At 45.9% G+C, this 26,495-nt stretch overlaps 2 protein-coding genes across 6 annotated transcripts in view; one reads left to right on the top strand and one right to left on the bottom strand.

The window, feature by feature from the left end:
• mctp1a (multiple C2 domains, transmembrane 1a) overlaps positions 1-26,495 on the bottom strand; it is a 455,748-nt gene that overhangs the window by 316,756 nt on the left and 112,497 nt on the right. The window lies entirely within an intron of this gene.
• slf1 (SMC5-SMC6 complex localization factor 1) lies at positions 227-26,481 on the top strand. Of its 3 annotated transcripts, none has more exons than XM_084025752.1 (18): positions 227-458; positions 801-912; positions 1,796-1,874; positions 1,983-2,208; positions 2,304-2,457; positions 2,588-2,707; positions 2,859-2,924; positions 3,434-3,580; positions 3,795-3,964; positions 4,129-4,263; positions 4,580-4,733; positions 4,848-5,013; positions 5,261-5,406; positions 5,989-6,098; positions 9,355-9,434; positions 14,245-14,337; positions 15,557-15,739; positions 25,370-26,481. In XM_084025752.1, the coding sequence occupies exons 1-18, from the start codon at positions 316-318 to the stop codon at positions 25,864-25,866; spliced, it is 2,781 nt and encodes a 926-aa protein (XP_083881878.1). In that variant the 5' UTR covers positions 227-315; the 3' UTR covers positions 25,867-26,481. The 3 variants fall into 3 exon arrangements, with proteins under 3 accessions (XP_083881878.1, XP_083881880.1, XP_083881879.1); XM_084025754.1 differs by having other exon boundaries at positions 227-492; XM_084025753.1 differs by lacking the exon at positions 227-458 and adding an exon at positions 519-677.

Here is a 26,495-nt window from a genome sequence, read left to right as displayed (position 1 = left end):
TTCCAAAATGACAAACAGATAGGGGGTGTTTCTTCGTCGTGGCGGGAATAAACGTAGAAAAACAAACGGTAGAAACCATTTTATACAACACGTGATAGTAAAATTGTAGATTACCCTCCTAATCGAAGATAATGTGGTTCAAACATGAACCATACAAATAATATCCCCATAAGAAGACTATGAACCCCCCTCTCCGGAATAGATGGCTCTGCCGTGAAGCTGTAAACAAACGGCGGTTAGGCGGTGAATTCGCCCAAGGATCTAACTAACTAACTTTTATTAAAACTACTGAGCAAAAGTCGCGATGTGTGATTGATGAAGATGAAGATGATGCCGGAAGGAGGAGCCACGCGCCGACATATGACCCCGCTCACGTTGCTGGATGTCGGCGTCACAGTCCAGAGTTTTGGCGCGCCAGTCCGTAGCGGGAGACAGTCTTCATCTGGGTGTGAGGAAAGGTGTGTTTACACCTAAACTGGTGATTTAAATCCGGTACATGGCAGTTTAATTACACTGTGAAGGTGCAAGGCTATTAAAGGGACACGTCAGTAACGTAGACATATAATGATGTGCCTGCAAATGAACTTCTACTTAACTGACAAAACAAGTTCACTTCAGGCCATACAAATGCTCCCCTTCCTGTTTTATTCCCTTCCTTCCAGTGTGTTGATGTGTAGGTAAGTCATTAGTCGAACAAGTCCTGCAGCATTAATGTGATCCAGTAACGTGGGATGAGCTCATTTCATTTGTCATTTACACACTCGCTTCATTTGGTCTCACCTTCGTTTTTTCGTCGCCAGGATGGCGAGCTGCACGCACGTTTTCCAGATCTCTGGGATCAAGATCCGGGATAAGAAGAGAGTTCTGGTCCAGAGAATCCAGCAGCTGGGTGGGAAATACATAGGCGGCTCAGTGAGTATAGAGATCCCTCAAAAACAAAAAATAGGGAATTTAGCAGAACTAAGGATAAAATATTTTGCCAAACTTTAATTAATTTCCCCTTTGATCCCTGATGATTATTAGGTGAAACCAACTGAACTGGATCCAATAAATGTCAATCAGCTGAATCAATGATTTGTCTAACCACAGTCAAGTATTGGATCTGTCAAGTATTCCTCTGAGGTGGTAGTACTATCTGTTAACTAGTGAATAAATCAGAACTACATTCAGTATACAGGGGCTTTTATTGAGATTAAACTGTTGTGAGACTAGTCATTTTTACCCTAATGATGCGTTGCAATATTAATATCTGCAGCGTCCGTTCAGTGCCAAATGAAACTAGAAGCTGCTTAATGCTGTGGTTTTTGGTGTTTGTCGTCTTGATAATCATGCAGATAAACCTGCTTCTATCTGCATCGGTTTAAGATTAAATTCCTCTCGTCTGCCAATGTGGGAGTGTCAGCTGCTGTTCACTGAATACTACTGTAGGCTGAACAACATATGTGTTATTTGAAATATCTACTGATAAAAATGTTAGTTTTTATCCACATATTTATTTAAATACAGTAAACCTTTAAAAAAAAACAACTGTCTTCATCTTCAAATTGCAGTTTTATTCTCACAAAATGTGATGTTATTTATCAAATTATGTCACGATGATCAGTCAAATTAATGTTAAATTACATCCAACAGTGGCACACAGTTCTTAATGACCATCAGTATGATTATTATATTTTAAATTTGCAGTCATATCACTCAGCCCCGCTGACAGGAATATCTTTTAGCTATGAAAACCCCAGGTGTGGTCGTCCGCCATTTATTATTGCCTGTTCCATGTCATGTGATCATCTTCTAGGTCTATCAGCACGCCAGCACCCATCTCATAATCCCTCAGGTCCTGTCCAGTGAGAAGTTTTTGGCAGCCTGTGCCGCGGGTAAGTCACGATGAAAAATCATTCATATCACCCTGATTATACGACACATTTAAAGAACTGGCACTGTTCCCCCTTTGACTTTTGTCTCATCACCCTCCCTCTTTCCAGGGAAGTGGGTTGTGACTCCAGAATATGTGCTGGACAGCTTTAAGCATGGATCGTGGCTCGCGGAGCCGCGCTACGAAGTTGCCATCTCCACAGGTGCCACGTCCTCCTTCCACCCCGTCCGGCAGTGGAGGGAGAAGGTGGCCAGCGGGAGGCTAACCGGGGCCTTCCAGGGCTGGACGGTTCTCCTCATGGTCCAAGAGCCCACCCGCAGGGCGATGTTCAAACGGTGAGGTGTCACACGGGAATACCTCATCGCAACAATCACATCCACGTATGGATAAAATGAATATGATACTAGAGTCCTGCTTTGTTCTTTCCCAGGCTCCTAAAAGCAGGCAACGCCAAAGTGTACCACTGTCCTCCCCCCTCTCACGCCTCGGTCACTCACATCATGGCTAAACCCCTCACAGAGGACTCGAAATCCCACAATGCTCCTTGCTACCCTGTAAGCCACATTGTCCAGCACCTCTTTGGGGTAAGTAGAAGTGAAACAGGTCATAGTTACCATTATGTATGTCAGTTATATGAAAAAAGGGCCTTTAACTTGACTTCTGATTGGTTCCTTAAACCTATTACATTTACATTTTTTTATTTGTCTTTGGCAGAGCAATTGTGTGGATATGAAGTTCAGCATAACGGTCGATGAGACAAAGAAGACCAGTTTGGTTGATGTGGACTTCTGTAAGCTGGAGATGGACCTCCGGGACTATGTCAGCAGACAGGAGGTGTGTGCGTGTGTGTGTGTGTGTGTGTGTGTGTGTGTGTGTGTGTGTGTGTGTGGTTCTTAGTTGCTCAACATTTTGCCCACTTGAATGACACGTCGTTCCCTGCATCTGTATGTATTTGACATTGTTAATATGGGGTCTTCTGCTGCAGGGCCGGCCCAGACTGCGCTTCCTTGAATTCCTGGGTTACCATGACCCGCACCGCCCACAGTCCCAGGTAGACGAGCGCACGCTCCCACCAGCCTTCCCCACCCTTGATCACTGCCATACATCTTTTAAAATAACTGTGTTTCATCAAGAAGATCAGGTCATTCAATTTCCTTCATGTCATACATTTCAATGGAAAGTGACGTCCAGAGCAAGGGCGCATCATACTCAGGTCACCGATTTAACCGCCACTGTCAGCTGATCTGAGCGCTTTGATTGGCAGGCCTATTAGCAATACTCTCCACTGTCCCGTCCACACCTTACCCCAGCGGATCTCCATCAGATTGCTATTATAAGTGCTTGTGTGTTTCCATTCTGTACTTTCTCAATCCGTATGCTATTCGCCGGTAACAGACGGTCAGAAATGACCCCCCAGGAACTTTGGATGCCCGTTCACTTCCTATTTCCATTACCCTTCTGCCCTCCTCTCTCTCCCCGCCGTCCATCTCTTTGAGTGCAACGTGTTCTCCTGCTTTTCATATAACTCACGTTTCATCATTGTTCTCTCGTTCCCTCCAGGCTACAGAAACAGACTTCAGCAATGTCCGTAGCATGATAGAGTGCAGTCTCTTCTCTGAAGCCTTGGATTCAATCAGGAGTGCCGTGTTCCCAGGCCTGCTGCCACCGGCACCCTACCTGGTCTCCCTCCTAGAATACGCTCAGCAGGTAGGACCGGAATTACCGGACTGCAGGAATTCCCTCCTGCTGCTGCACGAGCCCCAGGGCCTGCATGAAAGTAGAACTTCTTTCATTAAAAACATTTTTTTTCGATAGCCGCCTTATACACCTTTTTTGGACTAAACTGTAATTTGAGACTTTTTACTGTACACCCAAATATGCAAACCACTCAAACCTGAATTGTCTGTTCGTTCTGCCGCAGGGTAACGCCACATCTGTCTTCCTGAGGAATTTACAGCAGGTCATGTACAACCTGCTCATCACCAACCCTCCCTGGCTGGCTCCCAGCACAGTGAGAAAATACTATGCCCAGGTGTTGCAGTGTCCTCGGTGCAAGACGGGCTTGTGGCCTTTTCTAGAGACGGCCATCAGGTAAACCCTCATGTCACGTGATATTTCCGATTGCACATTAAATGTTACGAAATGCATATTTTGAACTCTCTGTTCAGTAATCACATTTAATAAGCAATTAATGGGCATTTGGTGACATTTATTGAAATGTGGTAAAAATATAATGTTCTCACACATTCCTTCAGTTACTGCCTGTCCAGTGAGGTCACATGTCACCCGCTCCCTGGACCTGCCCTGCCAGCGCTGTTACATTTCCATCGTGACATCCTGGCATATTCCCTCAAGCTCTTCCAGGGGGAATTCCACTCCGTCACCGTTGGGTAACCCACTTTGATGCATGCGGGGTGGGAGTTTGGGCCTTTTTCTTCTCTGCGTTCGTCAACAAAGCTCCCCGATTCTTCTTGAATCTTCTCGAGTTGTGGAGGGATTTTCTCACATATGAGTCCCCTATTTGAGAAATGTTGATTAATGCACAATAAATAATTAAATCATGAATATATAAGTGCTCAACAAATCATGGTACTTACACTAGACGTGCATTTTTTTCAGTTTACAGTTAGCTGCATGTTATATTAAATACACATTGAATTAAATGTTCTGATGGTCTATTCTTCCCCCTGTCTTTCTATGGCTCAGGGATTTGGGGCTTCCTGAGGTATCAGGAGTCTCTCAGGCCTCAGGATCTGGATCTTTGCTGTATGGAACCTTCTGGACTGTGTGGGAGCGCTCCACGCTGTTGTCCCGAGCCGTGAAGCAACTAACCGGGCTCTTGGTACAGGCTGCCAACCAGGTAAATACCCTGGAACTCACGCGTTGTTATTCCCGTCGTACACGCCGTGTTACATCATCCAAGGAAATACCAGTTGGGTCAGATTCATGTCACTCTTGTTTATGTTCACTGAAGGACTACGTTGAGAGGGAGCAGCAGCAGCAGCATTTGGCAAACACCCTGCTGGACCTCCTGTCCGTCTTGGTAGAGTTCTGGTTTCAACAGCACTTCAGACTGAACCAGAACCTGGTGGAGAAGGGCCTCAAAGACCTAGCGGAGCACTTTGCTGTTATCAGCCAGGGTATGGGATAAAAACGGAAAAAGCCAATCATGTGCCTTTTTTATTTTATGCTATGTGTGTGATAAATACTGCACTAGAAAAGAGTATTTAATGGTAAATTCATTAACATTACATTTGATATTTTTAAATATGCATCATCTAAATTATGGAAGTGTATTTTTTCATCTTCTGATCGGGCCAAATTGCTTTTTCTCAATTAAGTCACTGATAGTATCTGATGTATCCTCCGTCTGTTTTTGTTCTGTAGATTTGTCCCCGGTGGTTCTGGCAGAGCTGGTTGTCGGGATTCGCTCCACCAGACTTAAGTTGGTGGTAGCAGATGCCTTATTCAGGGGTCTCTGCTGCAGAAATGGATTCGCACTTGGAGATGAACCCCTCTCTTTTAAGAAAGTGGTGCGTGTTTGTTTCTTCATAACAATCTACAATAACTACAGGAAACATCGACGCTGTCATCAGTCCTGTATTCATTTTGCCATCGACAGGCTTTGTCCTAATTTGAGGGACGCACACACAACAGTCACATGCTGCTTACTTTAGTAAATCATGAAGACATCGGGTGAGATTTTGGAACATTTGGAAGTTTGAAAAATACAATGTGAATGAAAAACTACACACACACACAGCAAATAATAGATGCATTGAAGAAACAATGCACATCACTATTAAAAAGTTTCTCATTAACACGCCACTTTTAATTTAATTTTCCCACTTTGTGCTACAGTAAAAAAGGCACACAACCCAGATGTTGTGCATTAGTTAACCTGGCAGTGTGAAGATGGATATAGATTTTATTAGTTATCTGCTACAGACACACACTGGCTGATGTGGTCTACCCATTCTATTACCTTGCAGTAGAACATCTGGCTTTCTCACTCACAGTCGATGTCTCTGTGGCGCCTCAGTCCCATAAAGACACACACAAACATCCACCCGCAGTGTGACGGCGCGGTCTAACCCTGTGTGTGTTTCTGACAGGTGCTGTCCTACATGCCGGCTCTGGGAGGTTTAGCACGGAGTCCCGCCGGTGCTCGCCTCAGGACCGGGCCCACCTCCCACAGCTGCACCGGCCAGGGGACCGGCTTCAGGTCAGTCGCACACAGCTGTCCGTCTATACCACTTTGTCTCTCAGGTGCATTTCCATAAGAGCCTGAGGCAGAGCTACGTGTGGAGGTGGGGGGGCTGCAACTTAAGTTTACTCAAACTTAATCCATTTCTCACCAACTTAAGGGAAATGCCTTGAATTATAGACGGGATCGTTTTGCACATTCTCAACTGCCTGAACCTTTTTTTCAGATTTTAGCAAAGCAAATACTTTCTCTATCTTTATGGTTTGTTTGCTTCCCCAAAACTTTCTTTAAGGTGCACATTAACCGCATAAACTCACCTCTTTCTATTATCCCGTCATGTTAACTGCATCTGTCTTTCATTTATTTTTCATGTGTCTAAAATAACGGCACTATTCACCCAACAGTCTACTCCGCCTCCATTGTCAGGGTTCCACTCTTAGATTTAAGGGCAAAACGAGGGAAAATGTACCACAGACCCGATGAGAAATGTGAGTGAAAGGGAACAAAGGAACACCTGGAGAGAGGGGGTGTGTGTGTGTGTGTGTGTGTGGTGGGGGGGTTGGGGGGGTGAGGAGCAGAGATGCATGAATGGAGGGACTGAGGGAAAGCTGGAGAGAGGCAAATGGAGGTCAGACGGAGCGTGAGGAGTTGGCATGTGATGGGTCATGCCCAGGTCTGATCCTATCAGTGTGTGCTGGCTGACAGGAGGGGTGCATGGGGAGGTTAGACCCCCTCATCACACACACACACACACTTACAGTGCTGAGTCTGATGTAGACAGGAAGCCGACAGATAGACAGACTAGGATATCCCATCAGGCCTTTGTGTCTTCCCTTACGACCACCAGCTCTCAGCCCCCTCCCTCCTTCCGTCTTCACCTTTCTTGATCTACCCTCGCATACTAAATCCCTCTCTGAATGCAATCAAACATCCATGCTCGGTATCAGACATCTGCTGTTCCACCAGCAGGTAGTTGGCCTGGAGAAGGGGAGGAGCCACGTGGGAGCAGGTTCATGCGAAGGCTACTAGTTCTCTCGCTGACCCCGTCCCCCTCTTCCCTCCATCGCCGCTTTCTAACTCTTTCTACTTTTTTTTAGTTTGTTTTGACGTAGACGCGGTGAGGAACTGAATAAAAACGGGGGAATGCAATCTGTGCGGATGAGATAAAGAAATGCCAAAGGGCACGTAGAATCATTTGACCCTGAAAGAAAGAATGAAATCAGGATGACAAAGCCTGTGATGAATCGAGGACAGAAAACCAAAAGCAAATCTCGTTTCCTCGTTCTTCATGCTTGAATTTACGATATTATACATATTTCGGTGACGTCGACACACTTAATCAATTAACATGTCTTCCGTTGAGGCATGTGTGAGTCTGGCACACGGGTGCAATTTAACTTGAATATTTTATGTAAAGAAATCAACTGTATTTATTGTTACAGCACTCGGTAAGTCACAGTCGTTAACGTGATAAGACGTGAAAACAACATTTTTTAAAAAGCACAAATGTGATCGTGGTTTCAATAGAGAAGTTAAGATGGTTTCAGTTCAGGTTTATCCGCCTTTTCAAACTGTCACGAGACAAAATCCTGTTATTGGATTCACGAAAAGAGCAGGTCATAGAGGCTGTAAGGAACCACATGACCCCTTTATCTTTCATTCCTGGCGGTTTGAACACACAGGGCTACTGTAGTGTGTGATATGGCGAGTGTGCTTCTTCTGCGCCGACAGACAGGCTGGCGTCAGGGCACGCGTCCAAGCCACGCCGAGCTGACAGGCCGGCTGATTGACCGGCTATTTAGATGGCCGTTTGACTCGCCGGCTGGCTGCGTGGCAGTGAGTGCTGTTAGCAGAAGGGAAGCTGTAATTAAACTACATTTTTCTCCTGCTGGCTTAATCAAGCCCTGTGTATTGCCGTTATCTTTTCAAGCCATTTAACTGTCATTACTTTTTGGGCTCCGGCTCTTCTGATCAGACCTGCAGCTGGATTCAAGAAAAGCCTGTAACTACATCAACTCTAGCATTTAAAAAAACGGAGATAAACCGATAAAAGGGACGGGTTTTTGACCTTTTTGGTAGAATGAAAGCAAATATATAGAAATGTGTTCATTCAGGATAAACTCGTTGAGATGTATCATCTCCTTTTCGAGGGGGTCCAAACATATAACACAATCACTACATAACAACAGAGAAATGACAGGAAAAACAAATAATAATAATAATAATAAATGGATGGATTTCTCTTCGACATGCACTTCCCCATTACTGCCAGTATTGCTCACAAGTTTGTTGAGCCTCCAAGGGCACGTGCTGCCCCGAGGCCCACAGTTGATAGCTGGGTCACTGACAGCATGCTGGCCTCTTAAAGTAGACCATGAGGGGAAGGAGAGATCGGGGCGTACACAAGCCAAGTCCTGTCAACCTCCACTGCTGCCAGCCGATATGGACAGGGGACACTCGGGTGAAGTGGTTTGGGAAGAGGAAGTGGAACGCTCTTATTCCAGAAACTCCCTCACACACACACACACACACACACACACACACGGAGAGAGCTCGTCTCATCTCTTCTCAGCCTTGTCCCTGCTAATAACAAGCAACGTGACAGGACGTGTGTTTCCTCCTCACTGCTGGGAGCTCCTTCCTGGCTTCTGAACAAGCCAATTACCAAGGAACAAGCCTCTTCCCTGTAATACGGATGGCACCGCGCTTCAATGCAGCGGGCGCACGCGCGCGTGTGCACGGGCGTTTACACTCCAGACGCCCGTCAGACTTCATGCAGGCAGATCTCCCATACCCACTCACAGGACTAGTGACAGCCCACAGCTATTAGCACGCCACTACTTTGAAGAGGCTTCACTTTCTTTTACTAGTTATTCCTCCTAATGTGCTTGCTCACATCGAATCCTCCGTCTCCGCGTTTGAGGCGTTAAGTGGGAGGAAAAGTGCTTTGGAGACGGGAACGGAGGATCGGGCCTGTGAAGTGTGTGTGGGTGTGCGTGTGTGTGTGGCCAACACAGTAGGGGCTTGACAGATATCGTCAGATTTCATATAAAATGATACGACGCCACGAGGGATTCATTTGCTAATGGAACTTTTCACAGTACAGTTATGCCCGTTTCACTTTTTCCGTGCCACTGGGTCTCCACGCCGTCACGCCGGCCGGTCACTGGGACTTTGGGCTCGTTTATGTATATCATGGGTAATCTCAGGTGTAGCACATACATGCATATTTCCTCATAACTCCTTTTGACCGCGTGGTTTTGTCTCCACACAGTGCTCAGAGCTCTCTGGTGACTGAAACGGGCCCGGAGAAGGAGAACATCCCCAGGGGTTTGCACAGAGTCAACACAGCAGGTACGGCACCAACACACACACACACACACACACACACACACACACACACACACACACACTCACACACACACACACACACACACACTCACACACACACACACACACACACACACACACACACGCTGACAGTATCGCCTCACATTTGCAAGGAGCAGACTTTTAATGGACTGATGCACCGCACTAGGTCATCAGTGAAGAGGCACATGATAGCTCTGTCATCACTTTCAGTTTAATGAAGAGCACGTAATGTATGGAGAGAGTGATTGATTTGCATCGGACCATGTTTCCATCTCGTCAGCTGTAAAGGAAACTCGGCTGCATAATTCGGAGTTTGGGCCGCGTTGTGCCTCCTCCTCCTCCTCCTCCTCCTCCTCTTGTTCTATTTGCATTGAAATTCAACGCTGCACTCTTTGTTTTGTTTTGCTTTTCTTTTTTTTTTCTTCTTCTTCTCCTCATGTCTTATTCACCTTTTTAAAAAAAGTAACGGATAAATAAATAAACGCCATGGACAGAAATAATGGCTTCCTCACACAGAAACACGTATTAGTACGCACAATGCGCCTCAGATCTCAATTTTAGGGATATTAAGTGCAGCAATTAGGGCAGAGCTACAGATATACAGCGGCTACACTGGTGGAACTTCCTGCAATTAGAGGCATGGCACTCTGCGTGAACTCCTGAAGGTGTCAGAGCTCATATCTCCCCCCTCCACCTGATCAGAAAGGCCCTGTGCCGGTGCGAAGGAGGGATGGAGGGAGTGGGGGGGGCTGAGGCAGGAGACTCAAGGCTGTTGGCATGTGTTGTTTTTCCACTACGTGATCTCTATACCGATGCGGTCGGCATTAATTTTTGATGAACCATCGGCACACCATCCTCCCCTCTCGCCCTCTCATCCCATCACATCCCATTCTCTCTCTCTCCCTTCCTCTCTTTCTCTCACAGGCTTTTTTTCACCCACATATATATATATAAGCTTCCTTTCTTATATGCTGCACTTCTTTGCTTTGGAGCATCTGTCTCGCCTCCTGGAACCTCAGTATCTTTGTCAAAGTAGCAGAGAGGGGTTGAGGGATTTGGGATGAACTCCTCTCTTTTTCAGTTCTATATTTGCTTCTGGAGGCTCAGCAGAGATTTCAATCTAAATCAGCCTGAACGTACCGGATGTAGATCGTCAAACGAGAAGCGCTGTGTTTTTGTTTTCTTTACGGTGCTGAAATTCTGTTTGCCTTTAGCTTCATGTCACCCTGAATAAAACTATAAAATAATTATTATTATTATAGTCAACATTCACACAGCATATTTCAAATATGAGTTTCTTTGTTCTTAATTTAAAGGTACTTAATGAGAAATTACTATGGAAAAATTATCAACATGTAATTATTTAAAAACTACTGGACTCTAGAGCCCGACCGATAAAGGATTTTGAAGGCCGATACCGATACAAATGTTTGATAAAAATCCGATATATCGATATATCGGCCGATATTTTTATTTTTTATTTCAGAAACGCATAACAAAACATTAACAGATTTCCCTAACATTAGTTATTTGTAGTTTAGTAGTCTTCACTAAAATAATATGATGTATGTATGATGAATGCAGTTTAAAAATAAACTGTATTTTATTGTCACAACGGAACAGAGGAATATCAAAATATATTAAAGTTCTGATAAATAAAATGTATAAAAATACAAACTTAAGATATAAAACTTAAAGTCCTTTGAACAAAAACACAATAACAACAACAACCAAACCCAAAGTTACCAGTATTAAAAGACTTGGTAAGCTTCTTAAATATAACTTTGAACAAGACTGGAGACAAATTCTGTTAAGTTCTATAAGGGTGTTTTATTTTGAAAATATTAATTTATCGGCCATTATAAATGCCGATACCGATAGTTTAGAAAATGCCTAATATCATCCGATAATATCGGCCCACCGATATATCGGTCGGGCTCCTCTTGACTCCCATGTTGGCCAGCAGTGCTATCTGTAGTGGGGATGGGCGAGGCTGGACCATGAACGGGACCACGAGGACCCCAGGAGTCTACGTGGTGCAGACTGGGCAGTGAAAACACAATCTCAGTCATGTTAATTGAATTGCCCCGTCTCTTTTACGATACGTTCTTCTAACAACACCCTCTAGACGCCGCCAGTAATAAATATGTTCCGGCAAATCGATGACAGAGGCAAAAGATTTTTGTGAGTCTGGCTCTCACGTTGCATTTATTTACTTTTGCATTTATTCATTTGGCAAGACGGCGTCTTTTCAAAGCAACATACACTTGGAGCCGCGGCGGATTTGCTTACTATTTATTTAACAGGCATTATGTGTCTTATTACTTCCTGTTGGCAGAGAGGGGCTCTGTTGCTGCCCAGCGTTGTTTTTGACTCATTAAACGGAGGTATCCTACATTAATATCTTCACCAGTAAAAAAGATGTCCGCTTAAATCGACGCCAGGAAATACTGCGGTAATCTCAGATTGGGGGGGAATTAACGTTTTTGCTCTCGGAGCCAGCGACAGCAGCGGTCTTCAAATAGTTTTAAATACATCCAGTAACTGGCACCGAATACCTTTCTAACACATTCCTCACAAATAGCATTGTTACCGGCTTCCAGCAGCTTTCCAGGGATCGGCGGGCCAAGTGACACTTTACAGGAGCGCAGCAAGCAGACTGAAGGATATAAAGAGCAACACATACATTTAACTTTTCTATTAAAGTGTGAAATGGGGGATTTATAGAAAAGGACAGGCGGATTTATCCTTTCCGTGCTTGTAAATGCTGAGCATGCAATTACCCCTATAATAGAGGCGTTGTGTCCAAATTGGAGCCATTAAAGTGATTTAACAGTGCGTGGATTGGCCCTGGCATTTGCGAGGATGTGTACACATGGAGTGTAGTGGAATGGTTGTTTAATCACAGCGTTTTAGAGCGCGGTAATGGCAGAGTAGCCCATGTAGAACACTGATGTGTCACACTGTACAGCTTACTCATTAGGGGGCCGTGGTTTGCACCGGGCTCCACCCCTCCGATCGGCTTTTTATTTTACATTTTTCATATCGATTGATCTTATCGCGTCTGATTCTGTTCAACCAGTGTCTGGTTCTATGTAAGTCAGTGTGATTATAGTGACATGTTGGCCGTCATAGTCATAGTATAGTGGGTTATTATTGCACTGGATGGTGTGACTCATTTCATTTTGGCTGATGTCAGCCATTCATTTTTTTATGGCGTTGAAAATCCAGATCACATCTGAAAAAGTGCTTGAAATAATTTGCGGTCTGATTCATAAGCCTGTTTCTGTATCCTAATTGTTTCTAAGTGGCTGTTTTTTTGTTTTTTAGAGAGAATTTGTACGACAAATAAGTGACTTATTTTTTTTCTAACGACTTTTGTCGTCTCTCAAGTTGACATTGGCTTTTGAATATTATTCCGTTACACTTTTAAACCTTCAAGCCTAGCCGAATGAAACATTTTGAAACTATTCGGAAATATTCTTATAATATTAAGCTACAAGGTCAACAACATGGCGTGACATAGAATGACGCAACATTATTAAATTAAATGTGAAGAGAAATCTTACAATATGCTGCGTGCATGAAAGGGGTTGTTGTTTCCGAGCCGGAAATAATCTTTTAACGCACTTTAACGTTTGGTTCTGCATCCCGTTACGAGGGAGAACATAAATTATCCTTTTTTTTTTGACAATCAGTCCTTTCATTTATTTTTTTCCACTCCACCCTTCAACGTCTTTCCGACATTTAATGCGTCTTCTGCATCCTGTATATAAGGATTTCTTCCAATATTTCCCCTATATGCTTTGAAATACAGGAAACCCTTTCACTCTCGCATCCAATGCTTCTTCTTTTCTTCCCTCCCTCTCTCTTTTTCCCTGCCCCAGTCTGTGAGCGCTGGAGTGGAGCCCCTGTACAGGCGTGGCGTCCTGGGGAGAGCTAGTAAAGCATTTATTATGGGCTTTGCAGTCCTGTATTATACTGGCAAGCACAGAGCCACTCATGCTTGGCCTTTAACTTCCCTCTGAAGTTCAGCCATACATGAAAAGAGGGGGCCCGCTAATATATTCCTAGTTTAATATTGTATTGGGAAAAAGTGTAGGACGGGGGGGTAAAGATGAGGAAAAAAAGGGAAGGAGAAAAATGTTTAAAAATGAAACTAGAATCCGTTTTTTATTTTTTTATCTCCACGTCTGTTCACTGGTAGTTTGCTGATTAAATATCACGTGGTGACACTGGCAATGCCCAGCGGAGCTTTTGAACTCTGGATCTGTAAAGAATCCCTTTCGAGGCTTTGTGCGTGTGCTGTCTACCATAACTTCCTCTCAAGTAACAATATAGGGATGAGCGGACAGGAAGCGAGACTACATTCTCACCGCCACGTTCATTCACTCGCCGCCTGCCCCGATATTAACTTTGTCTGGCTCGGGGTGTGAGGAGTAAAATCTCCGTGTCTGTTTAAAAAAAGGGGGAAAAGAGCGACGCAAATTAGTCCCTCCATCTTTAATTTTTTTTTTTTCTCTCCTTTGAAAGATCTCCCCCCTTTTCTCCTCATCACTCGTCTTAAATCGCATCCTCATTGGCGGGTCGTACTTTTTTTTTTTAGGTCAGATTTTTTTTTTTCTTTTGGTGTTTGGGGACATTTCTGTGGTGTTTTATTGGTGAGTTCACCATATGGAGGGGGACAATGGGCAGGACATCGGGGCACACCCTAATTTCGGATTGCTCTCTTCTCTTCCGCCTCTTCTCTCCTTTTTGGGTGTGTTTGTCCGTTGTGTGTCCTGGTCGGAAGGAGAGACCCTCCTCCACCGAGCTTGCAAGAGGAACCAAGTGGAGACGGTGCTTCAGATCCTGGAGCTTCCTGGCACGGACGTCAACGTTAGAGGTAAGGACTTTCCTCGCTATCCCCCTTATTCCTCCGTAACCCCTGTCTCACCGTCATCTGAATTTTACTCCCACTGTTTGCTCCAGGGTTTCCCGAAGAGCGATTATAACATTGGAGGGGGGGGGAAACATTTGCGAGAAGAAATAGGAGTGCGTGTGCGTCATCAGTGAGGTTAACCTTTAGCTAAAATGTAAAGGGTGTGTCTAAAAGCTCTGGATGGGTTCGGAGGCTCAGATTTATGGCTTTACGGTGACTTTGCTTCGTGAATTGAATGCCTTTTGATATTTCACAGTGACTTTCTTTTGTCCCTTTTTAGGTCAAATATAATGACTTCCCCTCCTTTTATGGAAATGTTGTGCCGTTTCAAAAGGCTCGTCCGATTTTTTGTAATAGCCCTTTAATAGCAGCCTAAATTAACTTGCATCGTGGTGGGGGGGCTTATGCAAGAGGTGGTGTCAGAAACGTGATCGGGCAGAACTATGTGCAAATTGGTGAAATTACCGCCGTCACATGGCCGTTGTCTCCCTAAACGAGGCCCGGGTTTGACTGAGGCAGAATATATTTGTTTGTCAGATAAAACAGAGCTCCAGTCTCATTTTAATATTTAGGACTTGTTTGTCCATGACTGTTTTTACTCAAACAAATGCTTTAAATCATGCTGGACTGAGGAAGGGAAGGCAGATTTTGGTTTTTCAGAGCTAAAAGGGGGTTTGTGACCTATTTGTAGCTTCCAAACAAGAATTTTAAGCACATTCATGTTAGCTGATCAGTCGTTAGCCGACTTGGTGTAGTCGTTAATGCCCTTACGGCAATGGAAAAGACGAGTGATTCATAAAAACTATTAAGTTTGTTACAAGATTGTGCGATGACTAGATAGCTAACAGTATTAGCTTTAATGCTTTTGCATGGTGCCTCGTCAATATCTTCCGACTGTAGTAGAGTCCCTCCAGTTAGCATCGCTAGCTTATTTGCTAGCCATGTTGTTAGCTCTCAGAGCTAAACGACTTAGCAGCATGAGCTCATCCCACAAGTCTCTATTCTTTTCCATCATGACAGTCTGACCTCTAAGGTGTAGATACCTATTCACCTACTTTATACACACATTCTTTACAAAACATTGCACTTGAGTTATTATTTTAAGGTTGTTTTTTTAACCTGAAAAGATGTGAACAACAATAAAAGGTTTTTCTGGGCTTTTCCGTGTTTGTTGGCCGTGTAGACCACGCTGGCTGGACACCTCTGCATGAAGCGTGCAACCACGGCAGCACCGCCTGTGTGGAGGCGTTGCTACGTCACCGCTATGCCCCCGTGCTCGACAACCAGGTGGGCGGAGTCAGCCCGCTGCACGACGCCGTGCTGAACGGACACGCGGACATCGCCAAGATGCTCCTGGAGCACGCAGGTGAGTGAAGTTCATCGACACGTGAACTGACATTAGATGGAGCGAACACTGTTAAAGATGAATTAACCCCAATTTTACAAAACTTAAAATCCTAAATGTCAAATCTTGTTATTTTAAAAAGTAACATTCGTCTTTAATGCTCAGTGGTATTTCAGCCTCGTGTATCCAGGTATACGAGGTGAGGCTTTGAATGAATAGAACAAGATTTGTCTTTATTTTCACGTTAGTTCTACTTTATTAAGTTGAAACTGTGACACTGATCTCGGTCCTGGTGCTTTATTTTGTCAAAGTCATTAGTCAGGCAGGTTTAATTAAAAATTGCCACTCTAACGGCGTGTTCCGTGTGTATACTGTATTTCCTAATTGGATGGGACACACTCAAATGTTTTTATACGTCTTCCCGTAATCCATCTTCTTTGAAGCGATTCATTAAACCAAATGGGCCCTCGTCACATTGATGGAATCATATAATGTTAAAATAAAACACCTTTAGCTTGTCTAGCCAGTTGGCTGCCAAGAGAGCTAATCTGCAGAATTAGCCATTTAGCTAATGATTTACTGCGGCGGTGGGGCTGCGTGTCACCGCTGCCGTAGCCAAGACAAGCTTTCAATTTAGTGCAGCTCTACAATTGAATGCTGGTTTTCGCCCCTTATTAGCGGGGCCGGGTTTTATCTTACCTAGCCTCCTGGTGGAGCGGAGGGACCTGATCCTGGTGGGGCGAGTTCAGTTTATCCGTCACGTAGGTGACACCCGGCCTCTGGAAGCAGATGTATGATGTCTTTCTAAAGTCTGTAAAGAAAACAAACAGATGATGTCATTGCAATCTCTAGCCGAAAGGCTGTTAGAATTTGAAGAAAACGGGCCATTCACCCAACAAACCAAAGATGGAAGTAATTTGCATTATGGGAAATATAGGATTTTTGGGACTTGATCCATTCTTAAGACTAGACGTTAGGATCTCTCACTGGAACATTCCTTTATATTTACACTTGTATAATGTAGACTTATTGTATGTTATCTGAGTGTATTATTATCTACAATACTAAACAATTATGGGCTGCACACACATAGTGTGACCAAGACCAACCAAATTGGTACTGGACCGTAGTGTTTGTCTCCGTCTACCATCTACACCAATCTATCCGTCTGCCCCCTCCGCCTGCCTTCATATTCCTCATGCAATCCTGCGCCTGCCTGTCCAAACAGATTACAGCATCACCTCATGAGATGTCTGTTAATGTCATTTTGACAAGATTAGAGTAGTCAGGATCCACCGCTTGCGATATTCACACACGCCGGGGTTTTTTTTCTTCTTTTTTTTCTGGAGAAATGTGTCACAACACAACTAGTTTGTGTGTGTCGGCGTGTTTGCGTGCCACATACAGTCGGAGCTCCGGAGGGTTGACGCGAGCGTGACGGGCGTCGCTGGTTTGCATGGCGGCAGGTGGCAGAGGAAATGTGTGCGTGTGTTTTTTTTGCCAGCGTTTGAACAAGTCTCCCATGTAACATCCTATACCTCTGCCTCTGCTCACCTCTCAGTTTGACTAATTATAGTTAATTTGATTCGACTTTCCCATTAACACATGTACATATTCTGTCCTCAAAAAATAAATTAGACTGGGATTGTTTAGTCCCGGAGAGGAAACAAGGGAGTGCCCCCCCTCCTTCTTCTTCTTCCTCAGTAACAGGAGGGAGTGAAAATTAAAAGAGGTCAGATGAAGAAGCAGCTATCTGTGTCTGTAAAATTAAAACATAAAGAGTGTTTGTGTGTGTGTGTGTGTGTGTGTGTGTGTGTGTGTGTGTGTGTGTGTGTGTGTGTGTAGCAGACGTCTGGCCTGCTGTCTAGGCCAGGTCTCTTCACAGGGGCCGAGTAGAACAACAGGAAGGAGAATTCTCCCAACGTTACACACCTGCAGGCTTGAACATTATACTTCTTTCTCTCACTCGCTCTCCACTGACTGTTTGCTGTTTCCTCACACCTTGATGGCGGCTTGTCTAAAGGCTACAGCGGGGAGCAGGTGAGGAGGTGGTCCTCTTGACTCCAGGCTACACCGTTTCTTTCACTCTCTCGTCTGTGATCTCCATCTGGTTGCCATGGACACCATCGATAGGCCTAGCGTTTTTTTTCTTTCTTTCTTTTAGATAAGTCCTGGCTGTTGAATGTGGGAAGTTTTAGCTTTGGGGGCTACATCATGCTTAGTTACCGTAAGCATCTGTATGTTGTTTTTCAGGGTTTTTTTACTCTTAACTCAAGCAGGACTGTTGTGCTTATGGCAGCGTTTCTAACACCCATACATCAGACTGCTTTTAATATTTTGGCCGGGGAGACTCGCTGCAACGTCCCGTGATGGGAAACAGGCTAGTGGGCCAGACGCATTTTCATTCCTCTCTGCCTATTTATTTGTTATATTTGTTTTATTCTTCTGAGCGGCTGCTACATCTCCCGAAACAATATTTTCCAGCGAGGCATTCACCCCGCTGCTTTTGAACAGAAAGGCTGAACCGAGCTGCCAAGGTTCTGGTAGGCCAGAGAGGGCAACACTGACACTGGCACACCAACAAAGCCTTCATTTGGGAGTGATCTCACCCCTTTGTAAGCCTGTCTGCTTAGAGGCCTGGGTTCTCTGTGTGTGTAGATGCATTTTTAGGGGTGAATTGAAAAGGGAGGAATGGATGGATCCCACCCCCTGCCCCCTCCCCTCCCCTCCCCTCCCCCCAGGCTTATGGAGCTGGCAAGGAAAGGATGCCATGGCTGAGGGCAAGGCTGACTCTGCTCTCCTCCCCTCCTCCTCCCATTGCCCAAGGCCACCCCACATGACCCTGTGAATGTGTGTGTGTGTGTGTGTGTGTGTGTGTGTGTGTGTGTGTGTGTGTGTGTGTGTGTGTGTGTGTGTGTGTGTGTGTGTGTGTGTGTGTGTGTGTGTGTGTGTGTGTGTGTGTGTGTGTGTGTGTGTGTGTGTGTGTGTGTGTGTGTGTGTGTGTGTGTGCTTACGTTTCCCTGTGCCCCTTCCTCAGCTGGTAGCAGCGTTCACATTTTGCAGGGCAGCCTGTACTTCTGATTGGAATGGAAAAAGACCCGGAGCCTTTAGCTGTACAGTTCAGACCTGACACACACACACACACACACACACACACACACACACGGAGAGAGAGAGAGGGAGGCGTGTTAGAGAGCAAAGGGGGCGGAGAAATAAAGAAAAGAGCCTTTAAGCTGTCACCACTCGGCCCTGTGACCGTAATCGCTGATGGCATCCTCTCAATACGGCCCACCGTGTTAGTAAGCACAACGAGTCCACCTCGGCTTGTAAACACACACACACACACACACACACACACACTTTTTTAGATGCTTGAAGGAGGAAAGAGCAGAAGGAATTCTTCGGATAGATAAAAGTAGTGTTTTTGTTGTTTCTCGTTCGTCCAATTGTTCGGCTGGAGTCACATAAGTTCAGAGACGGTGATGTGATGAGAGATTGCTGCACGACTTCCTCTTCATTTTCTCTGAGGTCTTTTGTGCATCTCTTAGACACACACACACACACACACAAACACACACACACACACACACGGTCGGTTAATGCACAGCATCACCGCGGTCCCTGCGGATCTTATGTATGTGAACGGGTGTTTGTGGAGCAGAAAGATGTCGTTTGCTCAGTGGCACAGGAAATGCACGGCCCCCTCGGACGGCTGCAGTCTGTCTGTCTGTCTGTCTGTCTGTCTGTCTGCCTGCCTGTCTGTCTGTCTGTCTGTGTCGCAGACACACAGGTGCAGCTTTAGACACACTCGGACTTCTTCGCTGTCAGCGCAGTGAAGAAAGTTCACTCTGCTCTGAACTTATTTCCCTGCGGGTGCCGAACTGGCAACCGCGAGGAGCCGAGCAGAGGTGAGGCTGTGTTCGGAGCCCTCGGCTTCACTCCGGCGCGTTGATGTTTCAACTGCGAGTTTCTCCGGGCTGTATTTCAAGGACTTCCCTCGCTGGGAATTTTTGACTAGATTCTTCTTCTTTCTCCTCTCTTCCTGCCTCTCTCTCTCTCGCTCTCCATCCTCAGCCTTTCTCTCTGTGTTTTGGGGTGGTTGCCAGGATTAAGTCTGGAGCCATACAGCAGCCCTCCAAGAGGAGGCAGAGACCCCCTTTTTCACATGAGGACCGTGAAGGTTGAAAGGAGGGAGATGTTGCGATTTGTTGGCAAAGGTTTCTTGCGGGCTACATATGCCCAGCACCAGCTTTTATAGTCTCCACACTTTTCCCCTTCTCTCCTTTTTGAACAGCTGCAGCATTTGTTGAGCATGAAGGCCGCGGGGAGCCAGCTTCGGTGTAAAAGAAAAGGGCAGGGGCCAAGGAACGTTATATCTTTTTTAAAGCATTCTTATGTATTTTTGCTGTCCTCTTTTCGCCTACAAGGTTCAGCAGCAGCTAAATGTTGTATATTTATTTGTAAGACATGATAATTGAGTGTGGTGAGTTTTTGGAAATGTCAAAAACTTGCTCTTCCATTCGTGCAGCCAAGTTTCAAGGTTTATTTTTTATTTTTTTTGTCCGGGCCAATGAAATGAATTACAACACAGCTACAAGCCAGAGATGACTTTGTGTTTTTGGCCATGAAGATCGTTTCTCCAGCCCTGATCCTAGCTAATACACTCCAATATCGTAGTAGTAGTAGTACCTATTACCACCATCACCCCAAAACAATTCAACACTGCTTGTTTTAATACAAAGTGGAAATGAAGGCATTCAACAGCAGCGTGTTAGCTTAAGTCATTTGTTGAATCCTGAAGCACAAAAAAGAGAATTTCTAGTACAGGAAAAAAACTTGTCATAACCCTTCTTGGACGAGCCACCAAAATAAAACCCATTGGGTTAAATCTGCTTGAACATATTGTGCCCACGAGAGCAAATATTCGAAACTCTTTGTTCGTCGCGCTCCTTCATCTCGCTCTAGTCTTCCGCGCTCGTGGAGTATTTCAGTCTACTTCCATCAAATTAACTTCCAAACGGTTAGAATAACTAAATGAGGTTGTGTGCATGCTGTTTGATTACTTGCACATCATGATTCAGTGCATGACATATTATTAGAGCTAACAGCTGATGCCGGTGATTAGCCTTTTTTTTTTCTGATTCAAGAGACCGGTTAAGAGTTCATTTAGGGCTCCACTCTGATTATTTAAGATGTTTATCACCCGCCGCTGATCAGTTTCCAGTAAATCAAAGTATATCTGATAACCCCCTCTCTCACCGGCACGGGAGTAGCAGGGTAGGATTATACAAAGGAGGTGCCTTCTCCTTATCTGCCCCACCTCTTCCTGAGAAAAAGGCTCCGATCCGACTGTAATCTGTGCCCGACCGGGCTGCGTTTGAGTGAGGAGGAGCTCAGGGACGCGTTAATCAGACACAACCTGTTAAGATGGCGCTCACCTGTGACTGAGAAGACACGGGTCTGGATGTCACTGGACGTAATGGCAATTAGTGGAAGCTCAATTCAAAGGGGAAGTGCGGCAGAAGGTGATTTAACCTCGTGTCATAGAGGAGATGCAGCTGATGTAACCTCAGCGGGCTTCCCCATCCCTGCTTGTCTTTATACCCTGAATATCAAGGTAGGAAACATCACCGAGCGTTCAGACGCTGTTGCTAAAACAGAGGGTGATGTTAGCATATTCACGTGTCTGGCTAGCCCCCCCCCCTCCCCCTCTTTATTCCTGGTCTTTTCCCCTCCATCTGATGCCTCTCCACCGGCTGCTTTGGTGCTTCACTTGGTTGGCCTTGTTGTTTTTGCTGTGGTTTCTAGTCGCTAGCTAGCAGCTCCCTGTGGATATGTGATGCCGTGCCCCTGGCTGCAGTTCACACACTCAGCCTGCCTCTCTTTTTCAGGCAGCGAGGGGGGGTTGGGGGTGGGTGGTGGGGGGGAGAGGATGTTTACCATGCTGTGGAGCTGCCTGCTTCCCAGCTTGTCTGCCTCAGCCACAGCATCAGACCAGAGACAGAGGGAGACATAGGGGGAGGGAGCACTGCATCTTTCTTTCCCTCCCTCCCTCTATTTGCGCCAATTTTCCCCTCCTCCACTCTCGCTTTTATATTTCTTGTCTTCGCCTGCCCTCTAAAGGCCAAAGGGCTCTGCGCTCTGTGTGTGTGTGTGTATGACTGTGTGTGTGTGTATGTGTGTGTGTGTGTGTGTGTGTGTGTGTGTAGCAGTCAGACTGCATCTGGCTGGTGCATCAGGCAGTGGCTTTTGCTCGGCATGTGAATTTCCTCCCTCTGCTGTAGCTTCAGAGCTGAGGTCTTAGCGGGGCATTTTCACCTCCGTGTACACACACACACACACACACACACACACACACACACACACACACACACACACACACACACACACACACACACACACACACACACACACACACACACACACACAAAGGCTGGCGTAATTACCCTGTGCTCTCATGTAATCCCTCAGGTGCTGTATTTATCTCCACTGCAGCATATCTGACACCCAGCGCCAATACCTGGATTCACTTCAGTCGCTGTCCCTGCACCAAAACCATTCCCCAGCCTCTAGTCTCATAACTGTGTGTGTGTGTGTGTGTGTCTGTGTATTACATTATAAATAGTACGTGATGCTATTTGTATGTCTTCTGTTATGAAATATGTAATTTAGCACCGGCTATGATCGTTGACGTCTGTATTGAGTGCAGCTGAGCTGTGCGGTGGAGCGTTGGAGCGTGTTTTATATCCCGGGATGGATAACAAGTGATTCTCTTGTCCAGAAGGTGAAACATCAGAAGTGTAGAACGGGAGGGAAATACATTTTAAAAAATAGCATTCAGGCTTAATGGAAATAAAAGAGAGAGAGAGAGAGTCGAGCAGGTAAATATGCAAATGTGACAAACGGCAGACAGCACGCCCCGACACACACAGTTAGCTTTCAGGCGGACAGATCTACAATCAAACACGCAGCCGTAAACGGGCTTTCAGGCAAGCCCAGGGCCGCGCTGCAGGGGCCCCACACCAGTGTCTCCCCTCTGGTTGGAGCCCGTCCGTCAGCCGCTTGACACGTAGGGGACGGGGAAAATGTGCTTCTCGCTTAGTTTCTCCCGTGCCGATGTGCATTTTGTGTGTAGAGGTGAGGTTGAGATATGACAGGAGGATGCTGGGATGTTGGATTGGACTAAAAGCACATAATGATGTTTTATTTTGATAGTTTTCTAGTCGTTTCTGATGCTCACAAGTGCATCTATTCTGTGGCTCGCTGTGCATTGAAAAAAAAACTGGTGTGGCAAGATTTCTGCTGAGTGACAGTGGGGTTGTAATTGGGAATTTGACTTGTAGTGCGAGTGTTTTATGCTTAAACGATCCCTCTTTCTGTTAAACGTCCACATCTCTGCTGCTGCAAGAAGAAGCTATTCCCGTGAGAGGACGGAACATTTTTATTTAACATCATGCATTTCAAGAGTGACTGACAAAAAGCCACTTATACATTTAGTTCATTTTGCCCTTTGTACATAGTGTTTTATCTATTCTATATCAGTGTAAATCGTCTGTATTGTGCCAGCTGAAGAAAAGCACTGAGGTGGGGAATTAAACCTCGTCTCCCCCTCATTTCCCGTTCTCTACATTTGGTTAAAACCCGGCCCAGGCTTTAAGGCCCCTTGCAGAGCTCAGTCCGAGGCCGATCCTTCAAAAAGGAAGGCACCGAACATGATGAATTGTAAAGAAGGGGGGAAAAAAGCCTCAGATCTCATCCTGAAAGGGCCAAAGATGGATGCATTTTCTCCAGCAGGCGTGATGTTGCGTGTTCCTGTGTGAATGCACGGTCGTGTTTCTAATCCACATCCTGATGGAGCTGAATCTTTGTGTGCGTCACGTCGTGGCCGGCTCCACACACCACCGCCCCTCCCACTGCATGAGCGTAATAGCGAGGACAGCTTGTTATAGAAACCCGGTGATTATGACCTGCTGTGAACCACCTCACTCTCGCTCTCACCTACCACGTCCCCCCCCCCCCCTCCCCCACCCTCCGCCTCCCTCTCGTGGCCACTTTGATCAAATCTGTGCTCTTACGTCCTTGACTGCTGCCCCCGATGCCTGACCCCCGCATTTGAAATTTCCGCGCTTATGTAAAAGTTTATGTAGATTAATGCCACAATTTATGCAGATTGAGTTTTTGCCACTCAGGCTTGAAGCACTAAAAGGTAGATGAGCGCTGACCTTCCCCGCTAACAGCTACGTGAGCTCTCACCGATTATCTCATAACCGCTACACACAGTGTTACTTCAGTGGCAGACAGAGATGGAGAGCAATTGCAGAATTCATATTGTTCCATTTCAAACTTTTTAGCAGCGTTATTAAAAACAAAAGCTGTCTTTTTCTCCCTCCCCCCCGTGAAAATGGCATTTGGGAGGCTTAGTACGTGTGGTTTGTGACAATGCACCACACACACACTTTAAAACGTAGCGCTGCAGCCTCACGACGTCTGTCAAACAAACAACTGGCAGCGGCGGTACGAAGCAGCCGTCTGTGTGACACGGCGAGCCTCCACACAGCCGTAAACCGAGGTTGAACAGTCAAGTGCCATCAAGAGCAGTTTGCCGTAGAAATGGGTCCCTCTAAAAGCAAACAAAGGGCTCGCACTTGACTCGACCCGCTGCACGTAGGCTAAGTGCGCAGGGGGGCCCGCCTGACACTGGAAAACGTTTTTTTTTCCAGTCTGAACAGTCGGAAGAGCAAGAAGAGAGTGGACTGTAAAATGTCACGGCTCTAACTTTCCTGGCTTTGTTGCATTCAACTGTCGCGTTGGGCTTTGAATGTAGTTCAGCGCTTGAAAGGGTAGAGTCAAGGTCAGTGAAGAGCGCTCGATTGTGTAGGTGTGTGACTTTTACCGTCTCATCTGCCTCTTTCACTAAAATAATGGATGGAACGTCATTGATTTTTAGTTCTATAATAATAATAACTGAGCTGCGACGTCGAGAGTTTTGTGCGTCAGTGTTTCTGATGTCAGTCCTGCATCAGGTCACCAACCGCCATTTACACAGAGTTAAGGTGTCACATGACGTCAGTGCTGTAGCGAGCTCGGCTGGCACGTTTCACTTGAACTTCTCGCCTCACTGAGTGTGTGTGCGTATACCACTGTACGGCATTTAGATCCGTCGCTGCCTCCTGTGGTTGACCCGGGCCGTGTCTTCCGCCTCATTTGATAATGATGTCGCTTGGCTGCATGTCAGTGCCGTGATGTCATCGCTGAAATGTTAACGTTAGGCTCGTGAACCTCCTAGTCTTTTAAAAACTATAATTTCAATAAAGTCACATTTAAAGTTAAGAAGTAGTTGTTTAGTTTTTGGTGATGCCTCTCAAAACAAGAGGACGTCCTTCATTGGTGTGAATGAACGCATGAATACATTATGCCTTCTTGTCCTTGCACTCCCATGTGAAGTATGTTATCTCGAGAGAGGCATTGACAGATCCTCTTAAAGACTCTGTTGTTGTACAACGTTGAAGTGTTCGGTGCTTTCGTAACTAACTTGAGTTGATATTTGTTGTTGCAGTTCTTCGCTGGTCGTTTCCTCCTGCTGCAGCGTTTTGAGCCGCGTGCCAAATAATCTGAGATCTGATCCCGTATGTCCTCTACCCCCCCCTCCAGGTTCAGTTCTCCTGCAACAGACTGATGGAAGAGGGCGAACCGCACTGGATCTGGTCTCTACGACGACTCAGAGGGAGGAGCTCCTCAACAGCGCTCACGTCGGAGACTCGGCCCCGAGAAACAACTCCACCGAGGTCCTGAACCTGCCCCTGCTGGAGGCCGGGTCCTCTCTGCTGGCTCATCTCATTTTCTCCTACCAACGAGAGAAGGGCCTGCCGGGCCCCTCGCCGCCCAGTGACGGGTCTCACGGCCTGGGCCACACGCTGGTCAAGGCCCTGGAGACACACCCCCGACAAAAGGTGACGGTGGGCTGGACGGACCAGCGGGCAGTGAGGCTGGTGGAGGATGCAGAGACGCTGCTGGAGCTCGGCAGAGGGAGTGACCTGGGCCAGGTGTCTCTCGCGGTGAGGGAGTGCAAAGGAGAGAATACGCTGTTCCTGATGGAGATACTGGAGGATCTTAAGTCCTGGGGAGAAGCACTAGCGGCTCGTCTGTGACGCGGCAGCAATGGACAACACACCGAGTTGAATGTGCAACCTTTGATAACATTCTAACAAAAAGGGACTCCGTGTCGGTTACAACCGTTATTCTAATATCCTCCTGGAATTCACCGAAGCCTTGAAACGTTTGCTGTATTTTCATTTCTACATAGAAACCATTTAAAGCGACAGCACTTTTGTAGATTTTTCTCAAACGGAAGAATTTTCCTAAATATGTATTTATGTTTAATGTTCCGAGTTGCGTGTTTTTCTGGCAACACAATTTCTGTTGAGACTGTTACTACCTTAAGTTAAGGATACATTTTTTTTACTTGAACTATTATTTATAATAAAATGATTGAAAATAACTGTTTCGGCTCAGTTGGGGGGGGGACCGTGGAAGAGAGTAAAACCAGATATGGCCGGATTCCTCCCGGTCTGAGAAGCTTGAGGTGCTGATGTGCACCCGGGGTCTCAGCCACACAGACAGCAGTGAGAAATGAGCCACTTCCTGTAGCTGAATGTGAATAAAACGAGGGGCTTAGGCCTGCTTGTTGGGGGTGTATAGAGCAGAGGAGCCGCGGTGGATCCCGACATGAAAGTAGTCGGTATCTCAGACTGAGATGAATGGCTACCAGGCTCGGAAA

This window comes from Eutrigla gurnardus, assembly GCF_963514095.1.
Source record: "Eutrigla gurnardus genome assembly, chromosome: 13".
NCBI classification, from domain to species: Eukaryota; Metazoa; Chordata; class Actinopteri; order Perciformes; family Triglidae; genus Eutrigla; species Eutrigla gurnardus.
The sequence above is the reverse complement of the archived record's forward strand: the minus strand, read 5'-3'. Positions and strand labels throughout refer to the sequence as shown.